The 18,489-nt window shown below is 36.3% G+C and overlaps 1 protein-coding gene across 4 annotated transcripts in view; it reads left to right on the top strand.

Annotated features, from left to right (window-relative positions):
• Positions 1-18,489, top strand: part of ATR (ATR serine/threonine kinase) — a 124,331-nt gene that overhangs the window by 18,592 nt on the left and 87,250 nt on the right. For all 4 annotated transcript variants that reach the window (XR_004182267.1, XM_031663710.1, XM_031663712.1 and 1 more), the window contains exons 7-17: positions 188-378; positions 848-1,000; positions 3,086-3,278; positions 3,523-3,785; positions 5,622-5,812; positions 5,896-5,996; positions 6,220-6,391; positions 9,424-9,594; positions 11,199-11,393; positions 12,967-13,152; positions 18,070-18,162. Coding sequence is in view for 3 of the 4 variants with exons in the window: in XM_031663710.1 (XP_031519570.1) it covers positions 188-378; positions 848-1,000; positions 3,086-3,278; positions 3,523-3,785; positions 5,622-5,812; positions 5,896-5,996; positions 6,220-6,391; positions 9,424-9,594; positions 11,199-11,393; positions 12,967-13,152; positions 18,070-18,162 (1,909 nt within the window). In the remaining variant the exon portion in view is untranslated. The remainder of the gene's footprint in view (positions 1-187; positions 379-847; positions 1,001-3,085; positions 3,279-3,522; positions 3,786-5,621; positions 5,813-5,895; positions 5,997-6,219; positions 6,392-9,423; positions 9,595-11,198; positions 11,394-12,966; positions 13,153-18,069; positions 18,163-18,489) is intronic.

The raw sequence follows: 18,489 nt of genomic DNA on the forward strand, positions 1-18,489 counted from the left end.
AAATCCTAAGAGTGATTTAAGCTGACATAAATAGATTAAATTTAAAATAATGATTACTTGATTTGCATATTTAAATTGTTATAAATTTTGTACTCACAATTTCTTTTGGCTTTACTACAATTTTACGTTTGACTATAACAAAATTCGTCTTAATTCCAACGTCTTTAATAAAATGTACTTACTGCAGCCCTACTTTCAAGGACTGTCAACACAAATCCAAGAAGAAACCTTCTGTAGTGATAACTTGGATGTCATTGGATTTTTACACAAAAGTGCTTAAGAGCTGTAGAAGTTTGTTAGAAACTGTTCAGAAACCAGACCTGGAGGCAACCATTGATAAGGTGGTGAAAATTTATGATGCTTTGATTTATATGCAAGGTGAGTACAAATAAGCAATAGATCAGAATAACCTTTAAAGATAATCAGTATAGAAATACGCTTTCTTTTTTGCCTGAAGCCTAAGTGCATGGAATACCCAGAAGTTTGTTCTTGATTTCAGTTCTATTAAATTTGTCAATTTCTGAGTTGCCAGTTTATGTGCGTAATATTTTGATTCTTTAGTCAATAGAAATTATTTATAACTTTAAAGTTTTTTGATTTGGGAGTTTGAGGAATGCTGTGGTTCTTCTTTAAAAAAGGCATAGATACATGTTTTTATAAAGTCACATTTAATTTCTTTGGGTTCACAGACCTCAGACCATCATTTATGGATCTCTGTGTTAAGAATTTTCTTCTTATCGAATGATCATTATAACAGTATTTGGTATTTCAAATGTCTTTATTTTTGTTTAAAAGAGATATGATTAAGGAAAAGTTATAATTAATGACTTATTTTGTGCTTCTGTAGTAAACAGTTCATTTGAAGATCATATCCTGGAAGATTTATGTGGAATGCTCTCACTTCCATGGATTTATTCCCATTCTGATGATGGCTGTTTAAAGTTGACCACATTTGCCACTAATCTTCTAACATTAAGCCATAGGATTTCAGATAGCTATTGTAAGTGCTCACAAGAATATGTTTGTGTGTGGTTTGTTTTATTTATTTATTTATTTTTGAGACACAGTCTTACTCTGTCGTCCATGCTGGAGTGCAGTGGCGCAATCTTGGCTTTCTGCAAATTTTCCTACCTCGGCCTCCTGAGTAGCTGGGATTACAGGTGTGCACCACCACACCCAGATAATTTTTGTATTTTTAGTAGAGGTGGGGTTTCACCATGTTGGCCAGGCTGGTCTTGAACTCCTGACCTCAAGTGATCCACTTGCCTCAGCCTTCTAAAGTGCTAGGATTACAGGCGTGAGCCACCATGCCCGGCTTTGTGTGGTTTGTTTTAACTCACCTCTATATAGGACTTCTAAGACTTATTTAAATTTTTTTCAATAATTAAAAGAGCAGTTATATTTTTAATAATTCAGAAAGGGGTTAGATATATAAAAAGTAACACATAAAATCCTGCCCCACATATCCCATTTCCTTTCTTTTTGTAAAACATTTGCAATGTATCCTTACATGTCATTATCTTCATTTAATAAAATTAGGAAGTATTTGAGAAATATTTTAAAAAGAAGAACAATGTACCAAAAATTCTTATACCAACTTCTCAGTTTAAGAAATAAAAACATTAGGCCAGGCACGGTGGCTCACACCTGTAATCCCAGCACTTTGGGAGGCCAAGGCATGTGGATCACTTGAGGTCAGGAGCTTGAGCCCAGCCTGGCCAACATGGCAAAACCTCATCTCTTCTAAAAATACAAAAATTAGCCAGGCATGGTGGCTTGTGCCTGTAGTCCTAGCTACTAGGGAGGCTGAGATGCAAGAATCTCTTGAATCCAGGAGGCAGAGGTTTCAGTGAGCCAAGATTGCGCCACTGCACTCCAGCCTGGGCAACAGAGTGAGACTCTGTATCAAAAAAAAGAAAAAAGAAATAAAAACATAGCCCTTTAAAGTCAGTTTCTCTTCACCCTTCCCTCTCTTCATGAAATTTTTTTTAAAAAGGAAATAAAAATATTAGAGATATGATGGAAGCCCTTTGTTCCTCTATGATTTCATTCCCCCCATTTTTTTCCCCCAGAGATTACTACTGTTCTGAATTTGGTGTTGATTGTTCTGTTGAATGTTCTATTACTTTTACTATATATGTGTTTATTTGTAAATAATAAAAGAAATTGTTTTGCTTCTTACAGCTTACATTTTGTTGGTCAACATTATCTTTATGAGACTTATCCTTGGTGATATGGGTAACTCTAGTTTTTATTTAAACTTCTGAATAGTAGCCAAATGTATGGATAGACACTATCAGACCTCCTTTTGGTGGACAATCACGTTGTTTCCAGCTTTTCACAATTACATGCAACATTTAAATGAATATTTTTATAAATGATTCTTTAGTCATTCTAAGGCCTTGCTGTTTGAAAAGTATGGTCCACAGACCGGTAGCATCGCCACCATTTAGGGACTTGTTAGAAATGGAGCATCTTTGATTCTGCTGAGAGAGCACATTTAAAAAAAAAATAAAATAAAATAAAGAAATGGAGAATCTTATGCTCCACCCAGACCTACTGAATCAGAATCTACATTTTAACAAGATAGGTGATTCATATCCGTATTAAAGTTTGAGAAGCACTTTTTAACGTTTTTACCTACGTAAGAGTAGTATTGTTGGGTTATAGAGTTTGCACATCTTCACCTCTATTCTGCTGTATTGTTCTCCAAAGATATGCCAGTTTACACTCCTGTTAGCAGAGTATGGGTTCCACATCCTCACTGACACTTAGCTGACTTTAAAATTTTTGCTATCTAGAAAATAAAAAATGTCATGGAGTTATAAAACTTTTTTCTTTTTCTTATCTGGTAGGTATGATTTTCAATTTACATTTCCTTGATTATTTAGTAAGGTTGTGTATAGACCTTCTTCAGTGCACTTTATTTTCTGAAAAGGAGCTTTTAATTAAATTAGGTATTTAATGTATTTTAAATGTTACTTGACTTTTTTTATATATACACAAATGTTACTTACATATGTATATGTGTATACATAAAATTAACATTAGTAGAAATCATGTTTAACAGACTTAATTTTTTCAGCACCACAGGCACAGTCACGATGTGTGTTTCTTCTGACTCTGTTTCCAAGAAGAATATTCCTTGAATGGAGAACAGCAGTTTACAACTGGGCCCTGCAGAGCTCCCATGAAGTAATCCGGGCTAGTTGTGTTAGTGGATTTTTTATCTTATTGCAGCAGCAGAATTCTTGTAACAGAGTTCCCAAGATTCTAATGTATGTACTAAGATTTTAATTTTAATATATCACTCTATTGGAAAGATCATAATTCTCTGGCTATATATGCAGGGTTATGTTTATTGTTGAATATGTAAAGCAAATGTTGCTTTTAGTTTTAGAATTTAACATTTTTTCCTTCTAGACTTTGTTTTACCAGTACTTTTGTCCCAAATTAAGCAAGACTATTTAGACCACAAAATTAGGCAAGAAAGTTTAGTACTTTTTCTTTTTTTTTCCCCAGAGATAAAGTCAAAGATGATTCTGACATTATCAAGAAAGAATTTGCTTCTATACTTGGTCAACTTGTCTGTACTCTTCATGGCATGTTTTATCTGACAAGCTCTTTAACAGAACCTTTCTCTGAACATGAACATGTGGACCTCTTCTGTAGGAACTTGAAAGCCACTTCTCAACATGAATGTTCATCTTCCCAACTAAAAGCGTCTGTTTGCAAGCCATTCCTTTTCCTACTGAAAAAGAAAACACCTAGTGCAGTAAAACTTGGTGAGTGATTATGACTTATTTAATATTTTAAAACCTATTTAAACTCTGCTTTTCAAATCAGTAAAAGAATTAGGCTGAAGCCTTGAAAAATTACAGAAAGTTACTTGCTTTATAGATTCAGCGCTCAGTATTGATTAGTTATAAATGAGATAACTGGTATTAGATCGCATCACAGAACCTATAGGAGAGGTGATTTTGGGATTTCTTCGAATACTTTTGTGATTTGACAGCCTAAATGGGGCATACCTATGGTCGTTTCAATATTGTAAGATTCAATATTCTATATCTTCTTTAGTGATACCAGAGACCTTCTTAATGTGTCCCCTGTTGGACACATTGGACTTTGAGAACTTCAAATAGATTACTTTGCCCAGCTGAGGACTATAGAGTGTATCTTCTTGGCCACTTTCCAGTGGTAATGGAGTATAAGTTTTTACGAAGCATGAGATTTATACAAATACTTAGAAGATCCATTTGTTTAGGTAGTAAGTTGAAACTTGTTCTCAAGTTTTCAAAGCAATGGAAAGTACTCCCTAAATCTTGTAATGTAAGGTTAACAATAAAGCTAAGATCCCCCTTAGAAATGTGCTTTTCTTTTCTTTTCTTTTCTTTTTTTCCTTTTTCTGAGACGGAGTTTTACTCTTGTTGCCCAGGCTGGAGTACAATGGCGCGATCTTGGCTCACTGCAACCTCCACCTCCTGGGTTCAGGCAATTCTCTTGCCTCAGTCTCCGGAGTAGCTGGGATTACAGGCGCGTACCACCATGCCGGGCAAATTTTTGCATTTTTAGTAGAGATGGGGTTTCACCATGTTGGTCAGGCTGGTCTCCAACTCCTTACCTCAGGTGATCCACCTGCCCTGGCCTCCCAAAGTACTGGGATTACAGGCATGAGCCACCATGCCTGGCCTTTCTATCTTTTTTTTTTTTTTAAGAGACAGGGTCTTGCTCTGTCACCCAGGCTGGAGTGCAGTGGCATGGTCACGGCTCACTGCAGCCTGCAGCCTTGACCTCCCAGGCTCAAGTGATCCTCCCACCTCAGCCTCTTGAGTAGCTGGGAGCATAGTATGTGCCACTACACCCAGCTGATTTTAAAATTTTTTGTAGAGAGGGATCTCACTTTGTTGCCCAGGCTAGTCTTGAACTCCTAGATTCAAGTGATCCTCCCACCTTGGCCTCCCAAAGTGTTGGGATTACAGGTATGAGCCATCACTCCTGGCCTGCAATGTGTTTTTAAGCCTATCTTGGTAACATATAATGGTCTACAAAATCTGAAAGAGACTTGTTATTTTGTAACAATTCTGGAAATTATTTTAGATTTAAATTATTTACAGGCTAAGTGCAGTGGTTCGCTCCTTTAACCCCAGCACTTCGGGAGAGCCAAAACAGGTGGATTGCCTGAGCTCAGGTGTTCGAGACCAGTCTGGGCAACATGATGAAGCCCTATCTCTACAAAAAATACAAAAATTAGCCAGGCGTGGTGGTGCATACCTGTGGTCCCAGCTACTTGGGAGGCTGAAGTGGGAGGATCCCTTGAACCAGGGAGGTCAGGGCTGCATGCTGCAGTGAGCTGTGATCGTGCCACTGTACTCTAGCCTGGGTGACAGAGCAAGACCCTCTCTCCTATGTGACATTTATTAAATATAAAGTAAATTTTGATTTCTAAGTATCCATTTTAATTTCCTAAGATTTTGTGTGCTATACATACTTAAATATGAAACATTAACATTATAAGAGAACTTAGGATTCTTTGTGGCATATTATTTGTTGGCAATATTTTTACAGTACAACCTTGACATTTAATGTTAAATTAGGTATTGTATACTCTTGTCCTTCAGCTTTCATAGATAATCTGCATCATCTTTGTAAGCATCTTGATTTTAGAGAAGATGAAACAGATGTAAAAGCAGTTCTTGGAACTTTATTAAATTTAATGGAAGATCCAGACAAAGATGTTAGAGTGGCTTTTAGTGGAAATATCAAGCATATATTGGAATCCTTGGACTCTGAAGATGGATTTATAAAGGAGGTTGATAATTTTTGTTCTTAACAGTTAGATTACATCAGCCTAGCTCTAAAAATTTCTTTAACCAGTTAATTTTGTTGTTCTAGCTTTTTGTCTTAAGAATGAAGGAAGCATATACACATGCCCAAATATCAAGAAATTATGAGCTGAAGGATACCTTGATTCTTACAACAGGGGATATTGGAAGGTATACTTGGCAGCATTTGTATTCTTCCTTATTTATTTTGGCCATTCTCGTTTTTTATTTGCTTGCTGTTAAAAATGGTGATATGGTATTTGTGAAATTATAGACAAAATGTGAGTCAACATGAATGTTTTCTTAGATTTCCATTTGTTTCTGGGATATTGGAGATACGTGTGTGTGTGTGTGTGTGTGTGTGTATTTATATGTATGTTGTTTTTAATTTTAGGGCCGCAAAAGGAGATTTGGTACCTTTTGCACTCTTGCACTTATTGCATTGTTTGTTATCCAAGTCAGCATCTGTCTCTGGAGCAGCATACACAGAAATTAGAGCTCTGGTTGCAGCTAAAAGTGTTAAACTGCAAAATTTTTTCAGCCAGTATAAGAAACCCATTTGTCAGGTAAGAGTGAGCATTTGTCTTGATTATAGGCAACAGTGGTACTTTTTAAGAGTTACAAAAAAGAAGAATATTTATACATGTTTTGTTTTACTTGCTTTTCTTTTTTCTTCACTTTTATTTTAAGTTCAGGGGTATATTACGTGTGTACAGGTTTGCTACATAGGTAAACATGTGCCATGGAGGTTTGCTGCACAGGTCATCTCATCACCTAGGTATAAGCCCAGCATCCATTAGCTATTATTTGTGATACTCTCCCTTCCTCCACCCCCCTGACAGGCCCCAGTGTGTGTTGTTCCCTCAATGTGTCCATGTGTTCTCATCATTCAGCTCCTACTTATAAGTGAGAACGTGTGGTGTTTGGTTTTCTGTTCCTGTGTTAGTTTGCTGAGGATAATAGCTTCCAATTCCATTAATGTCCCTGCAGAGGACATGATCTTGTTCCTTTTTGTGGCTGTATAGTATTCCATGGTATATATGTACCACATTTTCTTTATCCAGTCTATCATTGATGGACATTTAGGTTAACTCCATGATTTTGCTTTTTTTTTTTTTTTTTGAGATGGAATTTTGCTCTGTTGTCCAGGCTGCAGTGCAATGATGCAATCTCAGTTCAATGCAACCTTCACCTCCCAGGTTCAAGGGATTCTCCTGCCTCAGCCTCCCTAGTAACTGGTATTATAGGTGCCTGCCACCACGCCTGGCTAATTTTTGTATTTTTAGTAGAGATGAGGTGTCACCATGTTGGCCAGGTTGGTCTCGAACTCCTAACCTCAAGCGATCCACCTGTCTCAGCCTCCCAAAATGCTAGGATTACAGGCATGAGCCAACGCACCTGGCCAACTTTACTATTGTAAATGGTGCTGCAGTGAACCTACATGTGCATGTATCTTTATTACAGAATGATTTATGTTCCTTTGGATATATACCCAGTGGCGGGATTGCTGGGTCAAATGGTATTTCTGCCTCTCGGTCTTTGAGGAATTGCCACACTGTCTTCCACAATGGTTTAACTAATTTACACTCCCGCCGACTGTATAAAAGCATTCCTTCTTCTCCGAAACCTTGCCAGTGTCTGTTTTTTGACTTTTTAATAATAGCCATACTGACTGGCGTGAGATGGTATCTCATTGTAGTTTTGACCAGTGATGTTGAGCTTTTTTTCATGTTCGTTGGCTGTCTGCATGTATGTCTTCTTTGGAGAAGAGTCTGTTTATGTCCTTTGCCTACTTTTTAATGGGGTTGTTTTTTTCATGTACATTTGTTTAAGTTCTTTGTAGAGTCTGTATATTAGACCTCTGTCAGATGAATAGATTGCAGAAATTTTCTCCCATTCTGTAAGTTGTCTGTCCACTCTGATGATAGTTTATTTTACTGTGCAGAAGCTCTTGAGTTTAAATAGATCCTGTTTGTCAATTTTTGCTTTTATTGAAATTGCTTTTGGCATTTTTGTGATGGAATCTTTGTCTGTGCCTATATCCTGAGGTATTGCCTAGATTTTCTTGTAGGATTTTTATAGTTTTGAGTTTCACATTTAAGTCTTTAATCCATCTTGAGTTAATTTTTGTATATGGTATGAGGAAGCGGTCCAGTTTCAATTTTCTGCATATGGCTAGTCAGTTCTCCAAACCATTTATTAAATAGAGAATCCTTTCCCCGTTGCTTGTTTTCATCAGGTTAATCAAAGATTGGATGGTTGTAGATGTGTCATCGAATTTCTGAGTTATCTAATCTGTTCCATTTGCTTTTTAAAAGTTTTATTTTATTTTTTGTTTTAAATATTTCTTAGAGACCAAGTTTTACTCTGTTGTCCAGGCAACATACAGTGATCATGGAGTGGCGTGATCATAACTCATTGAAGCCTCTAACTCCTGGGCTTAGAGATCTTCCCACTTTAGCCTCCTGAGTAGCTGGGTCTACAGGTGTGCACCACCACACCTAGCTATTTATTTATTTATTTATTTATTTATTTATTTATTTTTAGAGATGGGGTTTTAGAGCAGCTGTATTTTGTCTACAGGTGTGCACCACCACACCTAGCTATTTATTTATTTATTTATTTATTTATTTATTTATTTTTAGAGATGGGGTTTTAGAGACAGCAGCTGTATTTTGCCCAGGCTGCTCTCTAACTCCTGGCCTCAAATGATCCTCCCACCTCTGCCTCTGCAAGTGCTGGGATTACTGTCATGAGCCACTGTGCCTGGTTTTAAAAAGAAAGCATTGTGCTTGCTTTAAAAAATTATTGTTAAGACTGGACGTGGTGACTCATTTCCTGAATTCTCAGCACTATGGGAGGCCAAGGTGGGCGAATCATCTGAGGTCAGGAGTTTGAGACTAGCCTGGCTAGCATGGTGAAACCCCATCTCTACTAAAAATACAAAAATTAACCAGGCATGGGGATGAGCACCTGTAATCCCAGCTACTCAGGAGGCTGAGGCAGAAGAATCGCCTGAACCCAGGAGGTGGCCGTTACAGTGAGCCGAGATCGCACCACTGTGCTCCAGCCTGGGTGACAGAGCGAGACTCTGTCTAAAAGAAAAATAATAATAATAATTGTTAAAAAGGATGTATTTAGTTTATTTAATAGAACTGAAATCTTGCCATTTTTATATTTTAGGATATTGGTCTGAAGATACAGGTTATAAATGGGGGAGGAAGAAAATCATCTTATAATGATGTATACCCTTTTAGTGATAGTAAACTCTTTTATGCCTTGATACTATGTTATATGACACTTTGTTTTAAATATATTCAATTAATGGCTGAAAAGTTAGGTTATGCTAAAATACTGAATTTATTTGTGGTATAATCCTTAGCATGATATTCAAGTTTTTTAACTAGGCCTGATTATGTCATCTGTAAAAGGCAGGTTGTGACATACTCTGCCTCATTAAGGTTGTTATAAAAATTGAATGAACCAATTCAGATAATGTAGAATACGATTTGATACTGCCCTCTATGGTAGCTTAAAAAGTATTAGTTAAAATTCCTTCTTTGTGTGAAAACTAACAATAAAATGGTTTTTGCTCTAGTTTTTGGTAGAATCCCTTCACTCTAGTCAGATGACAGCACTTCCGAGTACTCCATGCCAGAATGCTGACATGCGAAAACAAGATGTGGCTCACCAAAGAGAAATGGCTTTAAATACCTTGTCTGAAATTGCCAACGTTTTCGACTTTCCTGATCTTAATCGTTTTCTTACTGTAAGTTGCAACATATAGTTCACTTGAGATTTGCAATTCAGTATTTTGTTCATGCCGTTCTAGATTTTGACTTTGATACTAGATTATTGCTTACGCTGTAAAACTTAAGTTTAAATGGATTTGAGTCATTGTTCCTTATGGTTAGCTGTCCTGAAAAGTTAATACTAATTGAATAATGCTAATCAATTCAGTTAGCTATTTGAGCCCTTATGTCTTTGGTGCTATGATTTTTTCCATTGGTAATTTGAAGTCTAATATGATCATTTCTACTCGTAAGGCGTTGGAATAATAAAGTATAAAATTGTAGTGGTATAAATGATCTACTATGACATATTTTATAGTATGGAGTGGTTTAGGAAGCCTTTGAAAAGTCATTGGGTTCAGAAAAAAAATGTTCTACCACTTCAGTTTAGAAAAAAAAAAAAGAAATTGGTGCTGAGGTTTACAAATGATAAAATAGATTATCTTTTAACCTTTTCACAAAGGCAAAGTTTATTGTTACTCTTAATTAATAAATTATAATAGCAATTCATGCAGAATATTTCCCTACAGCATTACTATAGTTTAGCAAACATAAATTGCTTATAAATTGGTCAAATACTGGAAGGAAATATGTTAGTATGTGGGGAGGACCACAAAGACATTCATACATTTTCATTCACTCACTCTACTCTGGGAATCGAAAAGCAAAGATATTTATTATAACATTATCCAAGTAGCAAAAGAAAACAAAAGCAAAACTCTGAGTAGAAACTAAATGTCTTAATTTTAGGTAGGTGGATATTATGTAGCCATTAACATCATAAATTATTATAACATTGAGGAAACTACCTTATAATATTACAACAATCTTATAATGTTAATATTAAGTTGAAAGGTAAAGTAGAAGTACCATGTAAGTGTCTCTGAGAGCAGAACTTGGGTTTTGTTCACTATCACATCTCCAGTGCTTAGGATACTAACTGACATGTGTGCTTAGGATAGTAACTGACATGTAATAAGTACATGTAGAATGAATAAATGCAAGTCCATTTCTCTTATCTTTGGATTTTGTATATATTTTATTAAAAACGTCTTAAAGGAATAGACAAAAATGAATTGTTGCAGTATTGGGATGGTGTGTGTGTTAAAAGATTTTTTTATATATGTTACAACATCAACTCTTAAATTTAAAAAATGTCTTTAAAAATTGCATTTATGGTTACTCTTGCTTATTCTTTAAATACAAGTTCAAGTAATACATTAGACTTGTAATTTCTACCTCAGAGCATGAGTATATTTTAACACATACTCCTGAAAAATTATCTTTTTTACTTTTCCATTTGCTTATTTATTGTCTGTTTCTCTACCTTTTTACAATGTAAGATCTGTGCCATCAGGTACCTTGCCTATTTTGTTTACTGCTATGTGCAGTGCCTGAATCATAGCAAATTGCCCAGTAAATATCATTTGAGGGAATAAATGGTAAATCTGAATTCAAATACAAGTCCTACATGGACTCCAAATATGTGTGGCATTTAAAAATATTTTTGCACGTAGCTTATGTGAATATTTTTTTCAGCCAGACAAATGTACTTTTTGGTAATTGTTGCATTCTTTTTCAGAGGACATTACAAGTTCTACTACCCGATCTTGCTGCCAAAGCAAGCCCTGCAGCTTCTGCTCTCATTCGAACTTTAGGAAAACAATTAAATGTCAATCGTAGAGAGATTTTAATAAACAACTTCAAATATATTTTTTCTCATTTGGTCTGTTCTTGTTCCAAAGATGAATTAGAACGTGCCCTTCATTATCTGAAGGTAATTGAATATTTCTATATATTTTACTTTTTTATATAAATTAGCATTATAGGAAAGATGTAACATTCTTCTAGGAAGGAGGGTGAGTAAATTATAGCCTGTCCCAGAAGAATGTAAGTTTAAGTGTTGTTAAATAATCTTTGTCCTGAGACTATATTAAATAGAATTCTCCTTTTGTTTTCTTTGATCATTTCACCGTAATGGGATACGATAGACATCCTTTTATAGGAGAGGTTCTCAGCCTATTTCATTATAGTACTTTTCAGTTGATTGGAGTTATAAGTTGACTGATGATACACACTTAATTATGTACATAGGAAGAGGCAATCACCTTCAAATGCAGTATAATGTCTGTGTTTAGTTTAGTTACTTGGTGTTCTGATTACAATTTGGTCCAGTTTTTTGGTAGGTTTTACGTTTAAAATTATAACCTGTGCTGCTTTTTTTGGTGTCATAGTAACAAAATATCTCTCAGGAATATGAAACTACATGGGAACAGGAAAACTATGAGAAATATGCATATAACGTTACTGTTTTCTCTGATGTTAATTTACTTCATTTGTTTCATAGTATATGCCAACAGCACATCTCTTTTCACATGAGAGTTAGTGAATATCAAACATATTTATTCATCTTGAGAAAGTATAATACAACTGTATATTGCAGAGATAGAATGATAATATTAAGTGTTTATGGAGTATTTACTACATGTCAGAAATTGAGCTAAACAATTGATATGGATCATTTCATGTAATCCTCACAATTACCCAATGAGATAAAGGTCCTATTCATATTTTATTTATTTATTTTGTGATGGAGTTTTGCTCTGTTGCCCAGGCTAGAGTGCAGTGGCGCGATCTCAGCTCACTGCAACCTCCACCTCCTGGGTTCAAGCGATTCTCCTGCCTCAGCCTCCTGAGTAGCTGGGATTACAGTTGTCTGCCACCAGGCCTAGCTAATTTTTGTATTTTTAGTAGGGAGGTGGGGTTTTGCCATGTTGGCCAGGCTGATCTCCAACTCCTGGCCACAGGTGATCCACCTGCCTTGGCCTCCCAAAGTGCTGGAATTACAGGTGTGAACCAACACACCCAGCCAAAGGTACTATTTTTTTCGTTTTGTTTCATGGATAAGGAACTAAGCCAGAGAGAGGTTAGATTAGGTAACTTATCCAAGTCAGCATATCTGATAAATGACAGCTAGAATTTAAACTAAAACAATCTGAACAGAAAGACTGCTATAAGCCACTATACTATATTTCCTCCCAGGGTTATGTGTCCCCAGTAATGAGTTGATGATATTATAAGACCTTAGAGAAAACTAGGACTTGCTTTTTAATATTTTATTTCTATATAAAGTTGGATCACTTCACTTCATTACATATAATCCATGGGAGACCTACCAGGATAGAATAAGATTAGAATCTTTTCCAATGCCTTTTCTTAATACCATTAGTAAATCCTGTCATCTGGTCTAGAGCTCCTGATGTACTAATAGCATGTTAAAATCAGTATACTTATTTCCAGGATGTTAGTATGAAGAAAAAACCTTTTTTTAAAACATGTCTTTGGGTTAGAATGAAACAGAAATTGAACTGGGGAGCCTGTTGAGACAAGATTTCCAAGGATTGCATAATGAATTATTGCTGCGTATTGGAGAACACTATCAACAGGTTTTCAATGGTTTGTCAATACTTGCCTCATTTGCATCCAGTGATGATCCGTATCAGGGCCCAAGAGATATCATATCACCTGAACTGATGGTAAGGAATATGTTCTATGAGGTTTTCTTGTTTGTTTTTCTTCCCTTTGCAGCTTAATTATGAAATTAAAGAAACCATATTTTTGATCATTTTCTGGCTGCTAGCAATTTGTTTAAATTTTAAGTTGGTATTTTTATTTTGAAAAGGTTGATTGAAATTGCATGGTCACATGCACAAGATCATGAACACAAGATCATGTTTATTTTCTTACAGCATTATCACAACTTTGTTTACATATTTACATATTTAGGCTATTAACAACATATATTAGCGTTGGAAAATGTGGACTTTTAAGTGTTTTGAGTAGATTTTATTTTTTCACGGAATAAAAATGTTGAAGTTTATTTTTCTTTACTACTTTTAAATTACGTGTATATTAGAATATGTTTGTAGCTCTCCTCTCACCCTGCCCCTCCAACTACTCTTTCCTTAGCGCAACAAATGAAACTTTTCAATTCTAACTGTAGTTTAATCCATTGTTGGATAGAAGGGAAGTTAGGAAATACATTCTCTATTTTAAATCTTTCTCTACCATAAATTTGTATTTGAAATCACTTTACTGTTTATCTTAAAAAAATATATAAATCCTCAGAATTGAATTATTATTTTTTCTTTCAACTGCCTTCATTCCTGTAAGAGACTTAAAGGACTATTGGCAAAATATTTTAACCCATTTATGCCAGAGGTTGCAAATTTTTTTTTGTGAAAAAGCAGACCTTGGTGATGATATTGAGCAGTAGGATATAAATAACTTCCACAAGCTTGCCGTTCCAATAATGGAATGCTAGGCATCAGTTCATTAAGAGAGATTTTTATCTCTGGTTTCTCATTTCCCATTCTAGTCTGGCTCTTTTCTCACTATTCTATGAAATTCGTTTTTTCAGGATCACCAACAGTCTTCTTGGCTATTAAATCTCATAGTCACTTCTCTGGCCTATCTTATTCAACCTTTCAGTATCATTCAATACAATTGGCCATCCTTTCCTACGTGGCATCTGTGATACCACATTGTCTTGATTTTTCTTTTTTGCTTCACTGTTCACTCATGTTTAGGCTTCTTTACTGGCTTTTTCCCTGTAAACTATCTACTTTATCCTCTAAATGTTAGAATAACTCAGGACTATGTAACTGGCTATTTTTCTTCAGTCATCATTCTCTCCTTTAATGATCTTCTTTGATCTTTTTCTTTAATATGAGTTATATTTTGGGAATTTTTAGTTGAAATTTCAGTCCAGACTGCCCCTGAGCTTGGTTTATATAGGTTAGTTTCTGGGAGGATACAGATGGCATACACACAAACGTTTACACAGAACTAGTTTAACAAAGGGGCTACTTTTAGTGACGTGGCAAGGTTAAGGGAACCAGCAAGGAATGTTAAGGAACCCAGGTACTACAAACAGCAGAAAACTTAATCCCCCACTTAGTTCTGGGAAAGGGGAAGAAATAGTGTTACTAGAACCTGATTGAGAGCCAGAACCATGAGAGGAGTCCTCTCATTGTAGAGGAATGTAGCCACAGCCAGAACTACCTCAAACCACAGAGCAGGAAATATGAAAACCATACTCTGTCCTCCTACCCTCTGTTCTAGTGGTATTTCCTGCTGACTGAATTCAGTGGAAAGCCAGAGGGCAAGGGATCCTAAGTAATGCGGTCTGGTCAGTGTCCCAGGTACGGAGAAGGGCAGAAGGCGGCAAAGAATAGACCTGAGGATGAGAGAGGATGGCAAACAGATACTCACCTTTTCATCATCTCTACTCTCATGTCTTATAGGCATCTCAAACAATTCCAAATATAATGTGTTCATTAGACATCTTTATTTTCCCTTTCTAACCTGTTTTTCTCCCATTCTTTCCCATCTCAGTAATGGTACCATCTACCTAGTTGCATGAGTCAAAACCTGAGAAGCATTTGTGAGCCCTCCATTTCCTTTATCCTTTTATAATCAAACAATGGGCAAATGCTATCAAGTCTCTCCAAAATATATCTTTTTCATTTCTGCCACCACCACCCTTACACAAATAACCATCATCTTTCTTGGGACAACTGTGAACGCCTCCTAATGATTCTGTCCTTTCATTCTTCCCTCTCTACAATTAATTAATTATACAGCCTTTGGAGTGCTCTTTTTACAAACTCATATCATTCCCCTGATTAAATTCCTTCTATGATTTTCATTGCCTTTAACATAAAATAAAATCTGTAAGGCCATACATGATCTGCCTACCTTTCTACTCTCACATGGTACAACCCATTTCTTCCTTTCTCCCTGTATTTCAACATGGTTTCCTTTGTGTTTCTTAAACGTGCCAAAGTTTTTCCTGCTTCGAGACCTAGGATGGTCTGTCTACTTGGAATAATATCCTGGATCTTTCTCATTCTTTAGATTTCAAGAGTTTCCCAAATACCCTGTCTCAACTCCCTTACCACATTTCTTGTCTATCACAGGATCGTGTTTATTTTCTTATAGCATTATCACAACTTTGTTTACATACTTACTTATTTAGTGTCTTCCGTTCATACTAGTCTACCATGTAAGCTAATGAGAGAGAATGACTTTGCTTATCTTGTACACCTGTACCCAGCACAGGATTCTAGGCATATGTAATAAGTATTTGGTGATAGATAATATATTGGTAGATAGATAAAGTCAAATAATTGTTTGAGCGCAAGAAGTTTAATATTGGAATGTTAACATAGATTATGTGATCCTTATCTGCTTTTTATTTAAGCAATATAGGCTGGAACCATACAATTAGTGAATTGTGGCTTACTATGCCAAAGTTGACTCTCAATCTAAATCAGAAGTTTGCAGAACAAAATGCAATTTTAGGCATTAAACACCAGATGATTTCCGGTGCTAGGCAAGATAAAGATTTATCCTGACATCTAATCTGGAGAGACTTGTAGGATACCTCACTCCTCTCTATTATATGGTAGCACACACCCTCCTACCCTTCTCTTGGTAATGCATGGAACCTGAAGATACCTAAATCAGATGCCTCAACATCAAGCAATGCAACTTTCTTATAGAGTTCAAAATGCTTTAGTTGCTACTCATTCCCAGCTCTTTTTTTTTGGCTCCTTTCTTCTGTCTGTACATAAAGACATGAAACAGAAGAATATTCTTTACAGAGTGGTCACATTCTCAGTTTGTAATAATATGAACAAATTGATTTAATACTTAACCATATACTAAGTCCTTAGTGAATGATATCTTTTTTTTTTTTGGAAGCAGGGTTTTGCTCTGTCATCCAGGCTGGACTGCAGTGGCACAATCTCAGCTCACTGCAACCTCTGCCTCTGGCACTTAAGCGATCTTCCCACCTCAGCCTCCTGAGTAGCTGGGACCACAGGTGTGTGCCACCATGTCTGGCTAATTATTTTGTAGAAACGCCATGTTACCCAGGCTGATCTCAAACTCCTGAGCTCATGTAATCCACTTGCCTCAGCCTCCCAAATTGCTAGGATTATAGGGGTGAGCCACCGCACCTGCCCAATAAATGGTATCTTATTTAGCCTTTACAACAGCTCTATGCAGTAGGTGGTTTTATTGTTCACATTTTACAGACTTGGAAGAATTAAGTAACTTATAGATGATCACACATTAGGAAGTGTCAAAATTAAGATTCAAACCTAGATTTGGCTGACTTAAAGCCCATGCCCTCTCCTCCAGGACCGTCTCTTAAGAAAGTATTAACTCAGCTGAGCACAGTGGCTTATACCTGTAATCCCAGCACTCTGGGAGGCCAAAGCAGGAGGATGGCTTGAGCCCAGGAGTTTGAGACCAGCCTGGGCAACATGGCGAAACCCCATCTCTACAAAAAATGCAAAAAATTAGCTGGGCATGGTGGTGCATGCCTGTAGTTACAGGGACTCAGGAGGCTGAGCTGGGAGGATTGGTTGAGTCTAGGAGGTTGAGGCTGTAGTGAGTTGTGATTGTGCCACTGCGCTTCAGCCTAGGTGACCAAGACCCTGTCGCGAGAGAGAGAGATTGAGAGAGGAAGAAAAGAAGAGAAGAGAAAAAAAAAAGACAAAGGAGGAAAGAAAGAAGTAGGAAGGAAGGAAGGAACTCTAAGAAAAAAGAAAAAGGAGGAAAGAAAGAAAAAGAAAGAGGGAGGGAGGGAGAAAGGAAGGAATGAAGGAAAGAACCCTGTTTAAGAAAAAGAGGAAGAAAGAAGAAAGAGAGAGGAAGGAAGCAAATGAAGGAGGAATGGAAGAGAAGGAGGGAGGAAGGGAAGGAGGGAGGAAGGAAGGGAAGAGAGGAGGAAGGAAGGGACGGACGGAGGGAGGGAGAGAGGGAGGAAGGGAGGGAAGAAGGAAGGAAAGGAAGGAAAGAAGGAAGGAAGGAAGGAAGGAACTAAGGAAGGAATTCTGTTTACTTCAGGAAACCTAAAGTGTCATGGATGATGATATCTAGCCTGCAACTTTTGATGCCCATGGTCTTGTGCCTCTTTTCCCCTATTACTTCTGGGGATATTATCCCCTATGTCAGATCATTTTTCTGGTGGGATACCCTTTCCTTAATCGTACTTTTCTACCTTAGCTCTAAATGTCATAGAATAAGGACAGTCCCTTTCCTTTCTCTATTCTTTTCCTCTCCACTCCACATCCTGAAATGAATCAGATCCTGAGGATCCCACCCCAGCTCACTCCATGATTAAAAAACTTACCATTTTCTCCTTGTACTATACATTTAATCATATTTTTTCAAGGTGACTATAAATCATTTCATTAGTTTCTTTAAATACTACATGTGAAGATATATGTTTTTGGAGAAACTTAATTCACCAAGTCTTTATTTCCAATATGCTAATCTAGTTAAGTAAAATATAAATGACATTAATTAAATAATTAAAATGTCAACTTAAGAAATTCAATCTGTATAAAGCTTACATATTATCTGTTTTTATTTCTTAGGCTGATTATTTACAACCCAAATTGTTGGGCATTTTGGCTTTTTTTAACATGCAGTTACTGAGCTCTAGTGTTGGCATTGAAGATAAGAAAATGGTAAGTGGTGATAGTTGAGTTCCAAAGTGCTAAGATAGAATTCATATAGAATATAGATAAATTCTGCATCTAGCTACAAACATTCAAAGATGAGAAATAATCAAACATGACATTCTCTATTGCTGAAGAACTTATATAAGCTTTTTGGGAATCTTAAAAATTGGAATTGTATTCGTTTCATTTCTTTAGTTTAGGAGGGATAGAACACCCAACCCAAAGTGACTAAAAGGAATTTGTGGCTGTGTTACTAAAAGCGTAAGGATAATGTAGCTTTGGGCATAACTTGATTTTGGACTCAAAAAAGTTCTCAGAGTCAGTCTTTTGGCT

The sequence above is a fragment of the Papio anubis genome, chromosome 2 (genome assembly GCF_008728515.1).
Source record: "Papio anubis isolate 15944 chromosome 2, Panubis1.0, whole genome shotgun sequence".
NCBI lineage: Eukaryota > Metazoa > Chordata > Mammalia > Primates > Cercopithecidae > Papio > Papio anubis.